General features: G+C 48.8%; 5 protein-coding genes across 5 annotated transcripts; 3 read left to right on the top strand and 2 right to left on the bottom strand.

The window, feature by feature from the left end:
- The first annotated feature begins 83 nt into the window (after window positions 1-83).
- On the top strand, window positions 84-4,214 carry BKA55DRAFT_663650 (autophagy protein Apg9-domain-containing protein). The gene is made up of 4 exons (XM_046197674.1): window positions 84-1,185; window positions 1,239-1,959; window positions 2,012-3,260; window positions 3,684-4,214. Exons 1-4 carry the CDS (start codon window positions 512-514, stop codon window positions 3,752-3,754), a joined length of 2,715 nt encoding a protein of 904 aa, XP_046048974.1. The 5' UTR covers window positions 84-511; the 3' UTR covers window positions 3,755-4,214.
- A 2,024-nt stretch (window positions 4,215-6,238) lies between these two features.
- On the top strand, window positions 6,239-7,437 carry BKA55DRAFT_511669 (mitochondrial carrier domain-containing protein; the record flags this gene model as incomplete). The annotated part of the gene is made up of 6 exons (XM_046187732.1): window positions 6,239-6,307; window positions 6,369-6,404; window positions 6,471-6,603; window positions 6,681-6,773; window positions 6,833-6,889; window positions 6,953-7,437. Coding segments are annotated over 6 exons (873 nt in total), but the record flags the coding sequence as incomplete, so codon positions are not given.
- Window positions 7,438-8,163: 726 nt separating this feature from the next.
- BKA55DRAFT_567514 (uncharacterized protein) lies at window positions 8,164-10,391 on the bottom strand. The gene is made up of 2 exons (XM_046192747.1): window positions 9,149-10,391; window positions 8,164-9,097 (listed from the first exon to the last, which is right to left on the bottom strand). Exons 1-2 carry the CDS (start codon window positions 10,130-10,132, stop codon window positions 8,516-8,518), a joined length of 1,566 nt encoding a protein of 521 aa, XP_046048976.1. The 5' UTR covers window positions 10,133-10,391; the 3' UTR covers window positions 8,164-8,515.
- Window positions 10,392-10,787: 396 nt separating this feature from the next.
- On the top strand, window positions 10,788-11,705 carry BKA55DRAFT_689898 (uncharacterized protein; the record flags this gene model as incomplete). Its single annotated transcript, XM_046199409.1, has 1 exon — window positions 10,788-11,705. One exon carries the CDS (start codon window positions 10,788-10,790, stop codon window positions 11,703-11,705), a length of 918 nt encoding a protein of 305 aa, XP_046048977.1.
- Window positions 11,706-11,772: 67 nt separating this feature from the next.
- Window positions 11,773-15,452, bottom strand: BKA55DRAFT_358099 (vacuolar protein 14 C-terminal Fig4p binding-domain-containing protein). The gene is made up of 9 exons (XM_046185836.1): window positions 15,110-15,452; window positions 14,788-14,950; window positions 14,514-14,681; window positions 13,791-14,448; window positions 12,830-13,743; window positions 12,656-12,774; window positions 12,528-12,607; window positions 12,314-12,473; window positions 11,773-12,206 (listed from the first exon to the last, which is right to left on the bottom strand). The coding sequence occupies exons 1-9, from the start codon at window positions 15,175-15,177 to the stop codon at window positions 11,840-11,842; spliced, it is 2,697 nt and encodes an 898-aa protein (XP_046048978.1). The 5' UTR covers window positions 15,178-15,452; the 3' UTR covers window positions 11,773-11,839.
- Between the last annotated feature and the right edge of the window lie 1,032 nt (window positions 15,453-16,484).

Consider the following 16,484-nt stretch of genomic DNA (forward strand, 5'->3'; position numbering starts at 1 on the left):
TATCGGTATTTGTCTGGCAGAATCGCACACCGCTCTGTAGCGTCATACCAGCGGCTGGTGATGCCTGGAGCATTAAACTGTCTGTCTATCCATCAACTTGCAAGTGATTTATTCACTTTTATTTCAGGTCAGAGGCGCAGGGATACTCTGTTGTCTCAAAGTTCTATTTGATTAGACTCTGTCATACCGGACTATTCCCTTGCTTGGAGTAGGCATGTGCCTCGGGTCACGCTTATCGTGATCAACGTCCCCTCGTGACCTTGGGTTACCTATCCTCCATATTTGCACTGACATTCGGCGGATAAAGTTACATTCATCATACTTGCTTGATACTAAGTTCAACACAGCCCGAGTCCCATTCTTTCATCATCAAGGTGGAAGCAACTCCTGCTCGTCTCGCATTTACGGCAAGGCAACATCCCAGCATCAACATCATTAATCGCCTTGGAGCCTTGACCCCGAACCAATATGCCCACCGATCTTCACACTTGATACATCGACAGAACTCGATATGTCCTCAAAATTATTCTCGCGATCGAATTTACCTGCGAGAGGGTCTCGATCGTTTTACGAACAACTACGTTCTGGAGATGATGACGAGTACGATCCCGGCATCGACGAAGAGAACCTTGGCCATCGATTTGATGACGATTTTCATCCCGAAGGACTCGAAATTGGCGACAGCCGCATGACAATAGAAAGCGCAGCTCTAGACCCAAAGGGCAAAGGAAGGGCTACGACACTAAGGAAACAGATTCAAAGTCCCGGCGGACCGTCGCCGCGATGGCACCAGCAGGACGACGACGGTGATAACGAGGTACCTGCATCTTTACTCATGGAGCCAAATGAAGCAGTAAACCTGCTCCCAACATCGCCCAGACGAGCGGTCCCATCCAACAATCCTCGAAGTCCAGAAGCTGCAGGCCCATCATCAGCACGGGCCAGGGCCCAGTGGGAAGCAGCAACAGCTCAGCAGCAGCTTCATCAAGAAAACAGATATGGGGCGCCTACTGGACCACAGCCTATGCCCGTGGCCAGGGGCTCGATAGCGAGTAACCCGAGGGAGAAAGCACTCTGGCGATGGGTTAACACCTCAAACCTGGACAGCTTTATGCGGGATGTTTACGACTATTATGAAGGTGGGGGACTGTGGTGCATTCTGTGTGCTAACGCCCTCTGGCTTCTGTAAGTATTCAGCCATAAAAACACAAAACAGCAGCGGCTAACCGGTGGTTTAGGGAGACACTTTTCGTCGCGGTGTTACTCACTTTCCTGTGTCAATGCATCGACTATTCAAAGATTCCACACAGCAAGTCCTTACATGAAGTTGTAGTTCCTCAATGCACCCGCAGAATGTCCGGTCTCTGGAACTTGGCGATCTGGCTTTATACCTTCTTCTTCATCTGGAAGTGCGTACAATACTTTGTGGAGATTCGTCGCCTCCTTTACATCAGGGACTTTTACATTTACTTGCTGGATATCCCAGAACAAGACATGCAGACTGTTTCCTGGCAGGATATTGTGGCTCGCATTATGGCGCTGCGTGAACAGAACCCGAAGACTGCAACAAACATCACACCAAAACTGAGACAGTTCATTGGCAGCCAGTCGAAAGAGCGGCTTGATGCACACGATATTGCTAATCGACTTATGCGCAAAGAAAATTACCTTATTGCCATGATCAACAAGGATGTCCTGAACCTGTCGTTGCCAGTTCCGTTTCTTCGCGGCCGGCAGCTATTTTCAAAGACAATGGAGTGGTATCTTCATTACTGCATCCTTGATATGGCTTTCAACGAATTGGGCCAAGTTCAGCAGGACTTTTTGCGTCCCGATCGCAGACGTCTCTTAAGCCAGAAACTGAAGCAGCGCCTGATGTTCGCGGGGTTCCTCAATCTCATCTTTGCGCCAGTTGTGCTTGCATATGTTGTCATTGTTTACTTCTTTACTTATTATTATGTCAGTAGTTGAGCCCAGACAATCTATTCTTTGAGAGCTAATTCCGTTACAGGAGTACACAAAGGATCCCAAGCAAGCTGCAGCACGCAAGTACACTTCTCTTGCAGAATGGAAATTCCGCGAATTCAACGAACTGCCACATATATTCTACGAAAGGCTGCACATGTCGTATCCGTTCGCGACTCGGTATATTGATCAGTTCCCCAAGAGAATGACTGAAGATATTGCGCGAACCATCGCCTTCATGACAGGTGCAATTACCGCCATTCTCGCTGTGGGCTCTATTCTCGACTCGGAGATTTTTATCAATTTCGAGATTACGAAAGACAGACCAGTCCTATTCTATCTCGGAATCTTTGGTGCCGTTTGGGCAATCACCCGAGGAATGGTGTCTGAAGAAACATTGGTGTTCAATCCTGAATATGCCTTGATGAATGTCATTGAATACACACACTATATGCCTGATCACTGGAAAAACAAGCTTCACAGCTTCGAGGTTAAACAGGAATTTGCAGAGCTTTATAAGATGAAAGTGGTCATCTTTCTAGAGGAGGTGATGGGCATAGTCACCACGCCTATGTTGCTCTTGTTTTCACTGCCTAAATGTAGTGACCAGATCGTCGATTTCTTCCGCGAATTCACAATCCACGTTGATGGACTCGGTTATGTCTGCTCGTTTGCGGTATTCGACTTTCAGAAAGGGCCAGGTAATACGGGCCATCAGGGACAACGACCGGATGTTCGGGAGGATTACTACTCAACGAAGCACAACAAGATGGCCGCATCTTACTTTGGGTTCCTTGACAACTACGTTACAAACCCCAAAACTGGCATCCCCGGCCATATGCCGTTTGGAGGAAAACCAACCTTTCACCCACCTCCAGCTTTCCCGGGACTTGCTTCTCCATCATTAGGAGCAGACATGCAGGGTTCTCATATTGGTCGGGCGGAAACGGGACGTGCCAGGAGTAGAGCACCCGGTGGACGAGGTCCACGTACGGGACCAATGCCACAGCCCTCCCCAATGGCGTCTATCCTGTTAGATCAACATCATCAACCTGCTGGGGTGAACATGGGTGCACGTAGTCTTCATTGGTCAAGGTATCCGCGAGGATTTCGTGGGGAAAGCCAGATAAATGAAGAAGCTGAAGATAGCACCATGAGGCGAACTGGGGAAGATGACGAATTGTACGAGCCAGGGGGAGAACTAGGTGAATCGACCTGGGAAACGTCACCTGCGAAAGGGGTGACTCGGGAGAACAGTGCAGCCAATACAGACGATCCTGGCGAAGGAGTATTGGGTATGATATACCAGCTTCAACAAACGCAGCGATCCCGGCGCGGCGGGGGCATGGTCTGATATAGAACATTTCTCGGGGTTTTCATTTATTCTTCTTCCTATTTCTGGTGAAACACATGGTGTCAAGGCGCATACTGGACGTCATCTCCCCGGAATACCCTACTCCTTGGAAAACGGAGGTGGATTTTATTGGCGCTTGCATAGATTGGGCTTTGTTTATTGCGAGTATCTGTCTCATGACTGGTAGTGACAAGTTTCGAATAGGAGCGTCGGTTAGTATGCTTGGGTCACAGGAGTAGACTTTTGGGTATATATGAATAAGTGCACTACATTTAGAGTAAAAGATTGTGCCCTTCATCGAGATCTCATTCTTGAACACTGTACAGACTGGTTTGCTACTCTTAGGTCTATTCGACAAGACAAGCAAACAGATTCCAGCGAAGATATCGGGCTTGGGGCTATAAATCCAAGGTCATGACATGTGCCTCCGAATAACGACGAGTCCTGTTTGATGGTAATACCGAGGTCGTTGGCACAGACAAACACAGTCAACGGGAAGCCCCTTGCACGGGTGACTACAGGGCAAACGAAGGAATCTGCCCTCAAGGCGGGAAAAGAAAGATTTAGAAGAGGGTGTGATATTGATGAAATTTGGGACTGAGCTTATTCAGACGAGACCAGCGAGATGGAAACACAGACACACACGAGTCGTAACTTCAAGTGCCTGATAAGCGAGAGTCAAACAAGGAACATCTGTGTTGCAATGCGTTTTCGTCAATCTTAAGTGACTGGGTCACTCTGAACCTGCTTGGCTGATGACCATTTCCCAAACGTGTTTTTGCCGTGGAACTCCTAAAGGGTACGAGAAAAGACGGTTGCATTTATCCAGTTTGAGGACTGATTGATTACAGAGAATGGGTCCCCGAACTGATTGATAACTTAATTCCAATGTGTGTGGCCCCTGTCATGCCCTGATCCCTGGGTTGCAACCAGGCTCATGATTCGGTGAAAGATGAGATTCAACTGCAAGTCCAGTTGGATGGATGGGTACAGCACACCCTGATGCCTGTGGGATGAGTGAATTTCCAAATTATTTTATTCAGAAATGTTTTCCTGCTATATGTAGGCAAGCTCATCTATATCAGTACTAAACGAAAATCTGACCAACGTCGCCTGCCGTGCCATTGTTAGCCGTTATAAGCTTCATACGCTTGTTTTCCTTTAACATAGGAAGCACTTGACATGCTTTTTGTCGAATGGAGAATAAGATGTGAATGGATACGTCTTGTGATCACGATGCCTCCATGTCAGTCATGGGTGCTCTGTCTCTCCAGCCACGGACTTACTTCAGATCTGCAACACAGTAGGCACTGAATATAGGTGTATAATGAAAGAAGAAGATAACATCTCTTCTAGTATCTTTCTCTGGTCCTTGTTCCAGCCCGATATTTATATTTCCTGTCATGGCATGCTATTAACCTCGGCAACTATTCGTGTAAGCTAAAGATCGATACTGATCTTGATCTTGATTCCAAACCCGACGAGACGGTTACAGGGATTATGATATGATATGAAGTGACGCTGATCCACTCTGCAAATAAGCAAATTGGCCCGTTTACGTACAGAGATGAGCATCTAGTCTAGCGTAGATAGCCTTTCTACCTCTGTATGACCTGCCACGCCTGTTTTGGGCGCCAATGCGCGCTGAGAAAACGATGAACTGTATCCAGAGAGAACCGAAAGACCCGGATTTCAGTAGGCTATACAGGCTAGGAGGTATGGATACAAACAGAGTGTTTGTTTGTAGCTGTTGTTAAACATGTCAGGCCTCAATTTGGAGTTCAAAGTTGTGTAACAGAGCCAGCAAACTGCAGTAGTAGAGATGAACTTGTGATTACTAGGCCAAGTTCAACAGATGGCAATTATAGTCCCTCATAACTGCTTCGGCGGTAGATAAACTGATAATGGATACAACTGCACTTCCGCGGGCATATAAGCGCAACAGGAGATGACGGAGAATTGGACAACATCAAGTACCTCTCCTCACAATTTGGCAGTGGAAAATACCTCGCTGGAGGCAAGATAGGGCACGTTTGTTATCTGAGCCGGCGCGCCGAGCTCCCTGAACCACGCTAGTTCAACTAGAGGAGGGGAGGGGAGGGGAAGACATGCAGAGAGGTAAGGTAGCTTTACAGCAATAATTTGACGGAAGGGTACTTGCTGTAGCTCCCGTCCGGACTCCGAGGCCGTAAACGGAGCTGTCTCATCCCCAGAAAAAAAATTCTAGATAATATCCATTGGACTGGACATTGTACAGAAGGTAGCTCCAGAGCCTACAGGTACTTAACCAGACTTGGAGTTTTTCCCGCGCTGCCTTTAGTAGGTAGAACACCACCACCACCAACCTCTGAACTGCTTTTTTGCTCCATCGCCTCCGCTCGGCTTTGGACTTCTTTCTTGCATTTTCTACCTACCTACCTTACCTTTAACTGCCGGCGACAAGACTCATCATTCATTAATCGGTGTATTCGAATAGACCGAGGCGAACGAAGAATAGGCTCGGACATAGCAACCACTTTGCACGGTCTTTTCAGCTCCAGCAAGTCGAGGTCATATTTTCGCCCCTACGTAGTAGGCCCTATCTCAACTTCGACATCGTCATCGTTTTAGCGACCATCCGTTGGCGCAACTCCATATCTTGAACCTCCTGCAGCCCCGTACACGACATAGCCGACTCGATCTACGGCACAAATCGCTCGCCGCCACTTTTATAGCAGCAATTGCCTCGATACCTCCTCCAGTCGCCAACCTGGCGGCCCTCGAGACCAAGCCTTTCGGCGGAGCATCGGAAGCTGTGGCCGCCATGGCCCAGCCAAGTGCAGAGCCAGTCGAAGAATACGAGTGAGTATAACTCAAACATCCTCATCAAGATGGACATATACACCCCAGGGCCTCAAAATTGACTGTTTTTCGCACAGCTATGAATCTCTCCCGCCCAACTTCTCCCTGCTGCAGAACATGGCAGCAGGCGCCTTTGCGGGTATAGCAGTATGAAACCTTCCGACAAGCAATACAAGTTATACCGGGCTAATTTTGCGTCTTCTTGTAGGAGCACACTGCCATGTATCCCATTGATGCAATCAAGGTATGTTGCTACACTGCGATATGTGCGTGCTTGATTTGTCGATCTCGAATCTGACAAAATTCTTAGACACGAATGCAAATCCTCAACCCCAGCACCACACCGGCCTACTCGGGCGTCATTCGTAATACCGTTCAGATCGCCCGTACCGAGGGATTCTTCAGCTTATGGCGCGGCATGTCTAGTGTCATAGTTGGAGCTGGTAAGTCAACCACGTCATGGCCAGGCCACAAGTCTTGCTGTCTTGGCCTATTCTTGATCGTTGCTAAAACTGTTTAGGTCCTGCACATGCTGTCTACTTTGCAACATACGAAGCAGTCAAACATGCTATGGGTGGTAACCAGGCCGGTGTTCACCATCCCCTCGCTGCTGGTAAATATCCGATCTCTGCCCAGTTTGCGATCTGACAGCTACTAACTGAGTTTCCATAGCCACCAGTGGTGCCGCTGCTACTATTGCTAGCGACGCGTTCATGAACCCTTTCGATGGTACGCCGCCTACGCCGCATCCTTTCGAGCATCTAGAAAATGGTCGCTGACAACCCGTTACAGTCATCAAGCAGCGCATGCAGATTCAAAATTCGAGCAAGATGTACCGATCCATGCTGGACTGCGCCAAATATGTCTACAAATCGGAGGGCTTGGGCGCTTTCTACATCTCTTACCCCACGACACTGTCCATGACAGTCCCTTTCACAGCTCTACAGTTCCTCGCATACGAGTCTATTTCTACCGCCATGAACCCCGCAAAGAACTACGACCCCTTGACACATTGTTTGGCCGGTGCTGTTGCTGGTGGATTTGCTGCTGGTCTTACCACCCCCATGGATGTCATCAAGACTATGCTCCAAACTCGCGGAACTTCCACCGACCCCGAAGTGAGAAGCGTCAACAGCTTCCTCGGAGGCTGCCGCCTATTATATCAAAGAGCCGGTGTCAGAGGCTTCTTCAAGGGTGTGCGACCTCGCATTGTTACCACAATGCCCAGCACAGCCATCTGCTGGTCGGCGTATGAGTTTTCAAAGTACGTGACATAACTGATACATTTGGTGAACTGAAGCTAATATTTAAACCTAATCAGGTCCTATTTCATCAAGCGCAACGATGCTGCCTGAACATCTCGACCAAATCTTGGAAAAGCTGGATGACCGAACCTCAACTCCGTATAAATTTGCAACCATATTCGAAACCCTGCGATTATCTTCATGAGAGATGGATTTGGGAGCGAGGACGCTTTAGAGAGCATGGATATGGGACTGAGACGACTACAACGACAACATCCGAAATACTCTTGAACAATTACCTTTTGATTCGACGCTTCCTCGATTCGGTTCGAGCCCTTTATACCGAGGACATCTACCGACTTTGCAAATGACCACGACTGTCCGAAGGACGACGGTTGAGTGAAGATCGAGGCAAGCGACGGATCGTGTACATAAAGAAACATCATCACTTCTTACGAACGGAAAAATCAGAGAGCGGCGACATGGATGGGAAACGGATGAGGTATTGCTAGTGTTCATTCATGCAGTTAGACAGCGGAAGAGTGTTATGATAGGTTGTCTGTTATTACTTATGTCAAAATACTAAGCGGATATGCTTTGGCATCGTACAGTTTCCAACTGGCCTTGGTTCTCACATTATCTTGGATCTATCACCAGCTGTGACTATTCCGATTGGAGTGATGAGTCTGTTCTGTTCTTACAGGTGGCAAAGCGTGCCCGTTGCGATGTCGCTGTTGCGCCGACGTCGGCGGTAGTAATATTCTACCGAGGCCGAGCCACCACACTTCATCAAGTTACTAAAAACTAGGCAAATCAATTGACAGATTGATTTGTCTTGGCTGCTTGCGGCATAAAGGTATAATTCTCAATGTATACGATCTCGCTATATGTACTGTTCTTGACGGAAGTGAGCGATCTACGGAAACTCCGACGCCATTAACCCCTATACTCCTGTTGGAGAGAGCCCCGTCCTTCTTGATCTCTAGCAAAGTTGTAGATACCGACAAAGACTCCCTCCCGATCAAGCAAAACTGCCCCTGTAGTTGACCCCCTCGCTATTTAACTCCTCCATAGAACCTTTTGCAAAACTTCGAAATTTATAAGGTGCTTTCTAGAATCCAAATGGTTGGCCACCAAACTGGAACTTGATGTTGGGACCACCACCGCCGCCGCCTTGCTGGAACATGAATGGATGACCACCACCGAAGGGGTTGCCCTGTCCCTGGAAGGGGTTTGGTCTCTCTTGAGAGTTAGGATCATCGCCACGGTCGAAACGAGCACGTAACTCGGGGTCGCTAAGAACTTCGTACGCCTCGTTTATGCTGGCCATCTTCTTCTCGGCCTCTTCCTTAGGGATACCTTGTTTGGCGGCCTTGTCAGGGTGAAAGATCTTTGATTGCTTGCGGTAGGCGGACTTGATTTGGCGTTCGTCGGCATCGTTCTCAACACCAAGCACCTTGTAGTAGTCCTTGGTCTTGCTGCGCTTGAGGGCGATATGAGCCTTGTTGAGAATGGGGTTGACCTTCTCCTTCTGATCGGGACGAATCTCGGCGGCCTTCTCAAGGGTAGCAATGGCGGCATCGTAAAGCTCACTCTTGAGTTGAGCCTTGCCCTTATGAAGAAGACCCCAGAAAGAGTCAGGGTTGAGTTGCAGCGACTCTTCACAGTACTTGGCGGCTTCTTTGTGACTTGACTATAACAGTGTCAGTGATATTTGGGGATTGAATGAAGTCGAAGGACTCACCTCGGTGTATGCTTGACAAGTCATCTCAATCAAGTTCTCCAATAGTTGGATACGAGCGGTCTTGGGGATGCTCTTGTTCTTTTTAAGCTCCTCCACCTGTCCTCGGACATCAGGTACCAATCCAGAATCATCGGCAGTACCGACCAATGCTCTGCCTGCTGTGGTAGGCTGTCCTCGGCTGAGTTGTCCTTGAATCTTCTTGTATGCTTTCTCGACCTTCTTCTCCTGCTTGTGCAACTTCTTGCAGATCTTGGAATCAGGATCTGACTGAAGACACTTCTTGACCTGTCCAATACCATTCTCCAGGTCACCCAAAGCGTAGAACGAGGTCGCGGAGATCACGATATGGGGAGAAGTGTCGCCTGGCTTCATGTGAAGGACATGTTGCAAATCGCTGAGAGCTAGTTCAACATCGCCGAGCTCGAAACGACAGTGCGCTCGGAGTTCACGCAGATGAGGAGATCGACTCGCGACAACGATGGCAGTACCGGCGTGACTGACACACTCTTCCCACTTCCCACCCTTGCTAGCCATCTCAGCCATGTGAGCTGCTAGCTTGGCCTCTTCCAACTCGACAAACTCAGCCGACTTGGGAGCCTTCCCAGCAAGGCCGTACTGGGCCTTTGCGGCATCCCAATCTCCGGCCTTGGCACGAAGCCTAGCGAGTTGAAGATGGGCTCCCTCAAAGCCAGGCTTGAGAGACAGGACTTTGTTGAAATCCTCAGTAGCCTGGGAAGTTCGACCGAGGGAGAGATAAGCGGTAGCCCGCTTAAAGAGGGAAAGGTAGTTCGTCGGGTCGCGGGCGATGGCAGCATCGTAGTACACGAGGGCCTCGTTGGTCTCGCCATGGGACAGGTGCGTCTGCGCCTTTGTCAAGAGGTTCGAAACAGGGAGATCGGCCGGGATATCTTGCGGCGAAAGGGCGCTGGCCGATGCGAGAAAGGTTGTAGCGGCCACTGCCAGTCCAGCAAGATTGAGATGCATCTTGAGTAAGTTGATCGATTCGAAGTATACGGTAGGTCGAGGGGCAAATCGCAGGCGATAGATAGGTTGAAGGACACTAATGGTAATGCATCAACTTCAGTGGGTGCAATAGTTGACGACGAGTACACGACGACAACGATGGCAAAGTCTGTTTGAGTAAAGAAGAACAAAGAAAGAATGGGAGTTTCAACGATTGACAAGGGACAAAAAGGACAACTCAACTTGATAAAAGAAGCCAACAACCGGAAAAGGCGACAGGTCTACCTAGCCGGGGAAAGTTAACATCTGTCAGCCAGGTACATGGATCAGTCTAGAATGTCATAGGTGGCCACAAGTACTCGTCTAGCAATCCATCCCCCAAACTGTCGAGCCACAGCCCGTTCCAGCAGAGGTCTAGCAAGTTCTGGCTACAGGAGTTAGCGGCGGGCACTATAACTTAGTACACCCAGGGACCGAATCACTTCTGCCGCTACAGTTGCAGGGGTTCCCACCACCAAATCAATGAATTGACAGGGGCCGACAGGCACGGGCTGCAGCTAGGTTGCTTGTTCTGTGGCGTCACTGTCTCGACCGCCGATTGTTTTGTTGATAGAAATTTAAATCCGCTCCTTGAATCAAGACAGAGACATTCACCTGTCCTCTGGCGCATCTAATCATGGCGCATCATCGTCTTCTCAGCCAAGATTCGGCCATCTTCTCTCCCTCTGTTGCTCGTATCGCAGCTTCCACCGCCCGCGATTGGTCCTATATCGATGCCTGGCTTTCCTCCAAATTTCACCCTCGACCAGTCCCTTCTTTCGAGCGCAATAACGATACCCTCAAAGCTCTACTAGCCCTCGCCTCTGTCAACGAAGCTGCCGATGACGAGCGCAACCTTGCTGCTAAGTCTGAAGCAACTGCTTTACAGGAGCTCACCGATTCCGAAACCAAGATCGACAAAACAAGCCGACCACTGAGGGAAGGCCTCATTGAAGCCGTAGAACACAATCTGCCTACTGATGGCCACACCGCTCTTGATACCATGGCTAATATGGCTCTTCAATTCGGAGTCGCTTTCCCAGAACCCGACACATTAGGCCAGCGCATGTGCCAACTTCAGGCGAGCATCCACGATGCTGAACAGATGAAGGCCCGCGTCGAGGTTCTCCATAAACATATAGACGATGAAGCAGCTCGTATTAAGGAACTTCTCAAAGAGCTACAGAGGGACGAATACCAGCCTCCGGCACATCTGGCTAAACAGAACCTCGACATGCAGCGCAAGGTCAAAGCATTGTCCGCCAAGCTGCCTGAGCTTCAAGATAAGGTTGCTGGTCTTGCTGCATCTGCCGACTCCTCGCATCCAACCATCGCCGACCTGGCTCGCGACGAGCAGGAATACCTGTCCGTATTGTCACGAAAAAAGGAGCTTGACCTCCAGCTGGCCACGTTTCAAGGTCTTCCTAGCAACCCAGACGTGGCCAGAGCAGAACTCGAGGAGCTTCGAGATCAGCTACGTTCCGTAGAATCGCAACGTGATGCTGTCTTTGAAGGCTTAGTGGAACGTGAAAGTCCTGTTAAGCGACGACGCTGAGTTTGTCTTATTTGATCCTTGGCCTGATACTATACATTAATGAACCTTTAACACTGTCAACTCTACTTCTGCGTCTAGTCGACACATCAGACAAATAACGCTCAATACCTACATAACCAAACTGGAATCAGTCGCTATGGGTTTCGCCGCCCTTTACCAGCCACGGCGCCGCCCAATCTTCCAAACTGTCTACCCAACCCTATTCTCTTGGCCGGCACCGGAGGAGCGGGCGCTGGCTCTTTCTGGGGAATCGTTTGCAAGCCGACACCGCGTGTCTCCTTGCCTTTGACATCTACTGCTCCGTCACCAATGCGAAGTTCACTGACTCCCATTGGTGGTATTTCGTCACCGTCCATATTGTTCTGACGCTGCGCGCGTCTAGCTCGTTCCTGAACACTTCGGAACTTTTCCAGGAGTTCAACCCATCGTATGTTTCCATCTTCCCTGCTCTTGAGTCGGTTGGGTCTGTCGAAATTGGAGCTACTTGTGGTTGGAGGGGCCCTGTCGACAGGTTAGCATGCCACAAAATCCGGTATCATCTTGCTGGAGGTCAAGAGCTAAGCAATCCTTGCCCTGACACGCCTACTACAGAGCAATCTTCAACTTACGTTCGAGGTGCCGCATGTAAATAACCTATAGAGCTGACGCTGTTGAGTCTGTTCTTCAGCGCAGCAAATGCCGAGGACTGCGGGAGAAGCATGAGGATACCATACATGCACTTGTACAAATATGGGTACTTCTCAGGTTCCAACAGCTGTAGTCGTAAGTCTGGACGATTTGTTAGTTTGTCTACGATAAGTTCATGATGGGGACTAAGCTTACAAGTGAAGACGGGCGACTCAATAAGCTGTACTAGCTTATCGACCTGAATGAGCATGTTGACTGTCATATCCAATTCGCCGCTGAAAAGTTTTAGTTGAAGTAGCATGTTCTGATACGCGTGGACCTACAAGATCTGCAGCAAATTGTATGCTTGCTCATAGGCCTGAGCAAGCAAGCAAAGTGAGAAAGTAGCAACAGCATTATAGCACCATGATCGAAACAATGCCACGAATAGCGTTTGACCATCCTTGAAATTGTCAGTATCCTTCGCTCAACATGAGGCCTGAAAGGCATTCTCCTACCTTTGTTTCAAGGTTTCGTAATCTTTTTCGAACGTCTGCAAGCTGAGGAGCAGTAATGAGGTTGTTGTTGAGGTTCTGCACCATTATGCTTGCAAACTCGACGTCTTCCTCTTTTTCGATGCAGTCTGCTAATGTCCTGTAAATCCTCTCCGGACTCAAGCTTAGACACAGTTGCCGTATAATGAGATTTCCTCGGGTTTCAAGCAGCTTTCTATCTGTCGAGAAAAGCTGTAAGAGGTTGACCATGAAATTGGCAAAGTAGTCGTCCTCTGTATTCCGTGAGATTTGCGAGAGAAGCTGGAGATCCTTGGTAACTACGGCGTCTGAGGGATCGGATAATGTCTTCAGCAATGCTGGAAACGTGCCATCGTTAAAGGCGAGTACCTTTCGGGGAGCTTTCCTGTGTAGCATAATAAGCCACGTCAAGGCCGCCACCCGGGTCGCTTCATGGTCGTTGAGGAAGAGGAGGGTCAGAGAGTTGACAGCGGCGGCGTAGTCCAAATCGGCCTGCGTCTGGGTAATATTGATGTCCGAAGGAGTCGATATCGAACGGCCTTGAGCAGGCGTTGGGCTACGGAGGTCGAGGTCTCTCGAGCTCGACAATGACGCCCGATTGCTGTTATTGCCATCAGGCCCCTTTTCTCCGGGAACGGGCAGACGAGAAGTCGAGAGGTGTTGAGGCGGTTGAGCAGGAGGCGGCGGTTGACTCAACTCGGAGTCGTCAGAAAGTGAAACAACATAGTCCATCAGACATGTGTTGACCCGGGTTGCTGCTTGGTGGATAGTTTCTTTGGTGCTGGCCATAGCTGGAAGCATATGGGCGAGGATCTTGGGCGTAAAGGGAAGGACTTCTTCGGGGCAAATATCTAGAAATTCAACAACCCATCTTAAGGACTCCAGGAGGCAGTCCTCCTCTGGAAAGGGATTAGCCATCGTCCAAACAAGTTCAGAATTAACAAACCTAGAGGGGAGTCGAGTGTGGCAGTGAGAATCTGCAGAATTTCCTTGTAGTTGATCTCGACATCTTGGCCAGGAATCCAATCCTCTCCACTATCGTCATCCTCATCGAGTGCAGCGTCCGAGTCGAGCTCATCTCCTTCCTCAAAGTCGGGGTTTATCGATTCGCTATCAATCGAGTCCTGTCGTTTCCGCTTGGCACCCTCCTTAGACCGTTTGCTTTCCAAGATGCCCTTCTTGATGCGTGCAATGCGCTTGATCTCGTTCAAAAACTTATCCAAGCAAGTTTGTGTGGCGACCCTCACGTCCGAATTCTGATCTGATAGGAACTTGAGCAGGCCTCCAAGGAAGTCCGGGAGATATGTGACAAGCTCCAAGTCGGGTATGGAATCGAGCAACGTAATCCACCCCACGAGAAATTGCCGAGTGAAAGGATTAATGACCCATATGCGCTCTTTCAGGAGTGGAATAAATCGAGGTAGAGAGAACGCTGTTGGCAAGTGAGAGTTCTCGCCTAGCGATACCTTATCATTACCATCGAACTCCGGTGGTGCCTCGAGAATAGAGACGTATGAAGCAGCAGACTCAGATACAATATCTTTGACGAGTCGATCTAAAAGTTCCGCTCCGTTCTTGACTGATAGCTCGGAGTCCGCTCCAAGCTGGAAAGCCCAGCATATTAGTATGGCGGACTTATCATATACGAAGACCACAGTGGAGAACATACCTTGCAAAGCTGATCAAAGATACTATTAAAATACACCAATATTTCTCCCTTTGCAACCTTGGCTATATTATACATGGCCTCACAAGCATAATACCTTACTCTTGCATCTTGGTCGGTGAAGCATGCCAGAACAGGGGGGACAATCTTAGCGAGATATCTAGGTAGTTCCTGGCCTTGAGGTTAGACGAGGGTCCATGGTGAACGCTGAGGTGCTAGAATTATTCTGAGGAGACACCTAGCATGAAACGAAGAGATCTCGGGGGTTGAAACATACTGGACCCAGGGCAATAGCGGCGGCAGCCAGGCCTATTAAACCGCCATTCCTGGCATGAGGCTGATGCACAGCGTAGGCATAATCGTTGCATAGCTGCTCGAGAATATCATGAACTCGTTGATAGTCCTTGACACTGACAAGATCTCGAATCACACGTTCAAGCCTGTGGTATGAAAGTCAACATTTGTATCTTTACAGCATGAAAGTAATGGTAGTAAGTCGTCGGACCGAGGTGTGACCTCTTGGCAAAAGTGAAAGCAAAGAGCTATCAATAAAAGACCTGGGAGTATTATGCAGATTTGTGATGGAAAGTGAGACATACTCGAGAGCACCGATCTTACGTTTGTCGTAGAGCTTATCATTAAGGGCCCGCTGGATGTTGGCATCCATAGCTGCAGCTCATTCACATCGTCCGCTAGGCGCGACGAGATAGCGGTAGGTAGCTTGCCTGTTCAGTGAAGGTAGATAGGGGTGACAGATTATCTAATGATGGCAGAATAACAACGAATGAGAGTCCCTTTGAAGTGGTAAAGAAAAGCAAAGCTTGGTTGAAGCTTGGAGTTGTTGTCGTAGGTAGGAATTAAGTTTCAAAGTGGTTGGCTCGTTTGAGATGGAGCAGGGAATCTTAGGTTGCTTCCATCCACGCACTGTATGGTAACCTGGACAGGGAAGGAGGAGAGCTGCCAACCCCCCCCCCACTAATGCCCCACGAGTCTCGACTTTTGGGTGACGCCCACCTTTTAGGACTTTGTACTCCGTGCTCGTGATCTGACGTACGAACGCGTCTACTTTTGTGTTTCAACCTGAACCATGAGATTCATTTATTTATTTACAGCAGAATCTATGAACGTAAAGTAACTTGTTACCAATCGTTGACTCTATCAGCTTTATACCTGCGTGAACGAGGCTTGCACTGACTCTTTTAGAGTAATCTATTCCTATTCTTTTCATCATCTTCAGTGTCAAGAACAATTCCATTCTAAGAACATGCATAAGATGGAAATGCCGTTCTCATAAAATCTGCACGCGTCCACGAATAAAACGCTTCCAGGCTTTCTGCTTTCTGCTCTCTGCCCCTCATCATGGCCCCTCGTGCGACAAATCGACGTCACTCAACTACCACCACTGGCCCATGTGATGGGCGGCAAGCCCAGTTCTTCATCTGCCCAATGCTAGAGCCTCAAAGGAACTCCTTCGACGAGGCTAAGGGCACATTTCATTACTACGGCTTACAACTCACCATGTGACCAAGACTCACTGAGGTCAAGAAGAGCCCTCATACTTATGATCCCCAAACAACTTCTATCATCTGAAGAGAGCCACACGTTACTCCAATACACTGAATCAACCAGCTCGATTTCCAAGATGACCCAGCAAGAAAGTCGATGCTCGCAGGCTGTACTATCCGTCGCACACGCAAGGCACTTGTTGTTCATCCAAACTCAAGTCTCACAACTCCGGACTTTATGAGCTTCTAGACCAAGACTTACACATGGAATGTCTTGCACAGAGCAGAGCTTGCTTCCAACCTAGCCTAAAATCACGCCTTGTGGTCGTGATACACCTCAATATCTAAGACAAGATCACTATCGTCAACGAGAAAAGAAAGTGAGACAAGAATATTCATAAATTCATCATTATACCTTGCAAACGATCTAGCGTGTCAGTTCCATCAGTCTAATCTAAGCAAAACTTTT

This window comes from Fusarium redolens (genome assembly GCF_020744475.1).
Source record: "Fusarium redolens strain MPI-CAGE-AT-0023 chromosome Unknown BKA55scaffold_8, whole genome shotgun sequence".
In the NCBI taxonomy this organism is placed as follows: domain Eukaryota; kingdom Fungi; phylum Ascomycota; class Sordariomycetes; order Hypocreales; family Nectriaceae; genus Fusarium; species Fusarium redolens.

Coding starts and splice junctions, on each gene's coding strand:
- BKA55DRAFT_663650 (XM_046197674.1), top strand. CDS start 512: ATGTCCTCAAAATTATTCTCGCGATCGAATTTACCTGCGAGAGGGTCT. Junction 1,186..1,238: donor GCTAACGCCCTCTGGCTTCT/GTAAGTATTCAG, acceptor CCGGTGGTTTAG/GGAGACACTTTTCGTCGCGG. Junction 3,261..3,683: donor TCCTGGCGAAGGAGTATTGG/GTATGATATACC, acceptor CGACAAGACAAG/CAAACAGATTCCAGCGAAGA.
- BKA55DRAFT_567514 (XM_046192747.1), bottom strand. CDS start 10,132: ATGCATCTCAATCTTGCTGGACTGGCAGTGGCCGCTACAACCTTTCTC. Junction 9,098..9,148: donor CTTGTCAAGCATACACCGAG/GTGAGTCCTTCG, acceptor ACACTGTTATAG/TCAAGTCACAAAGAAGCCGC.
- BKA55DRAFT_358099 (XM_046185836.1), bottom strand. CDS start 15,177: ATGGATGCCAACATCCAGCGGGCCCTTAATGATAAGCTCTACGACAAA. Junction 14,951..15,109: donor CGTAAGATCGGTGCTCTCGA/GTATGTCTCACT, acceptor TTCATACCACAG/GCTTGAACGTGTGATTCGAG. Junction 13,744..13,790: donor CACACTCGACTCCCCTCTAG/GTTTGTTAATTC, acceptor ATCCCTTTCCAG/AGGAGGACTGCCTCCTGGAG.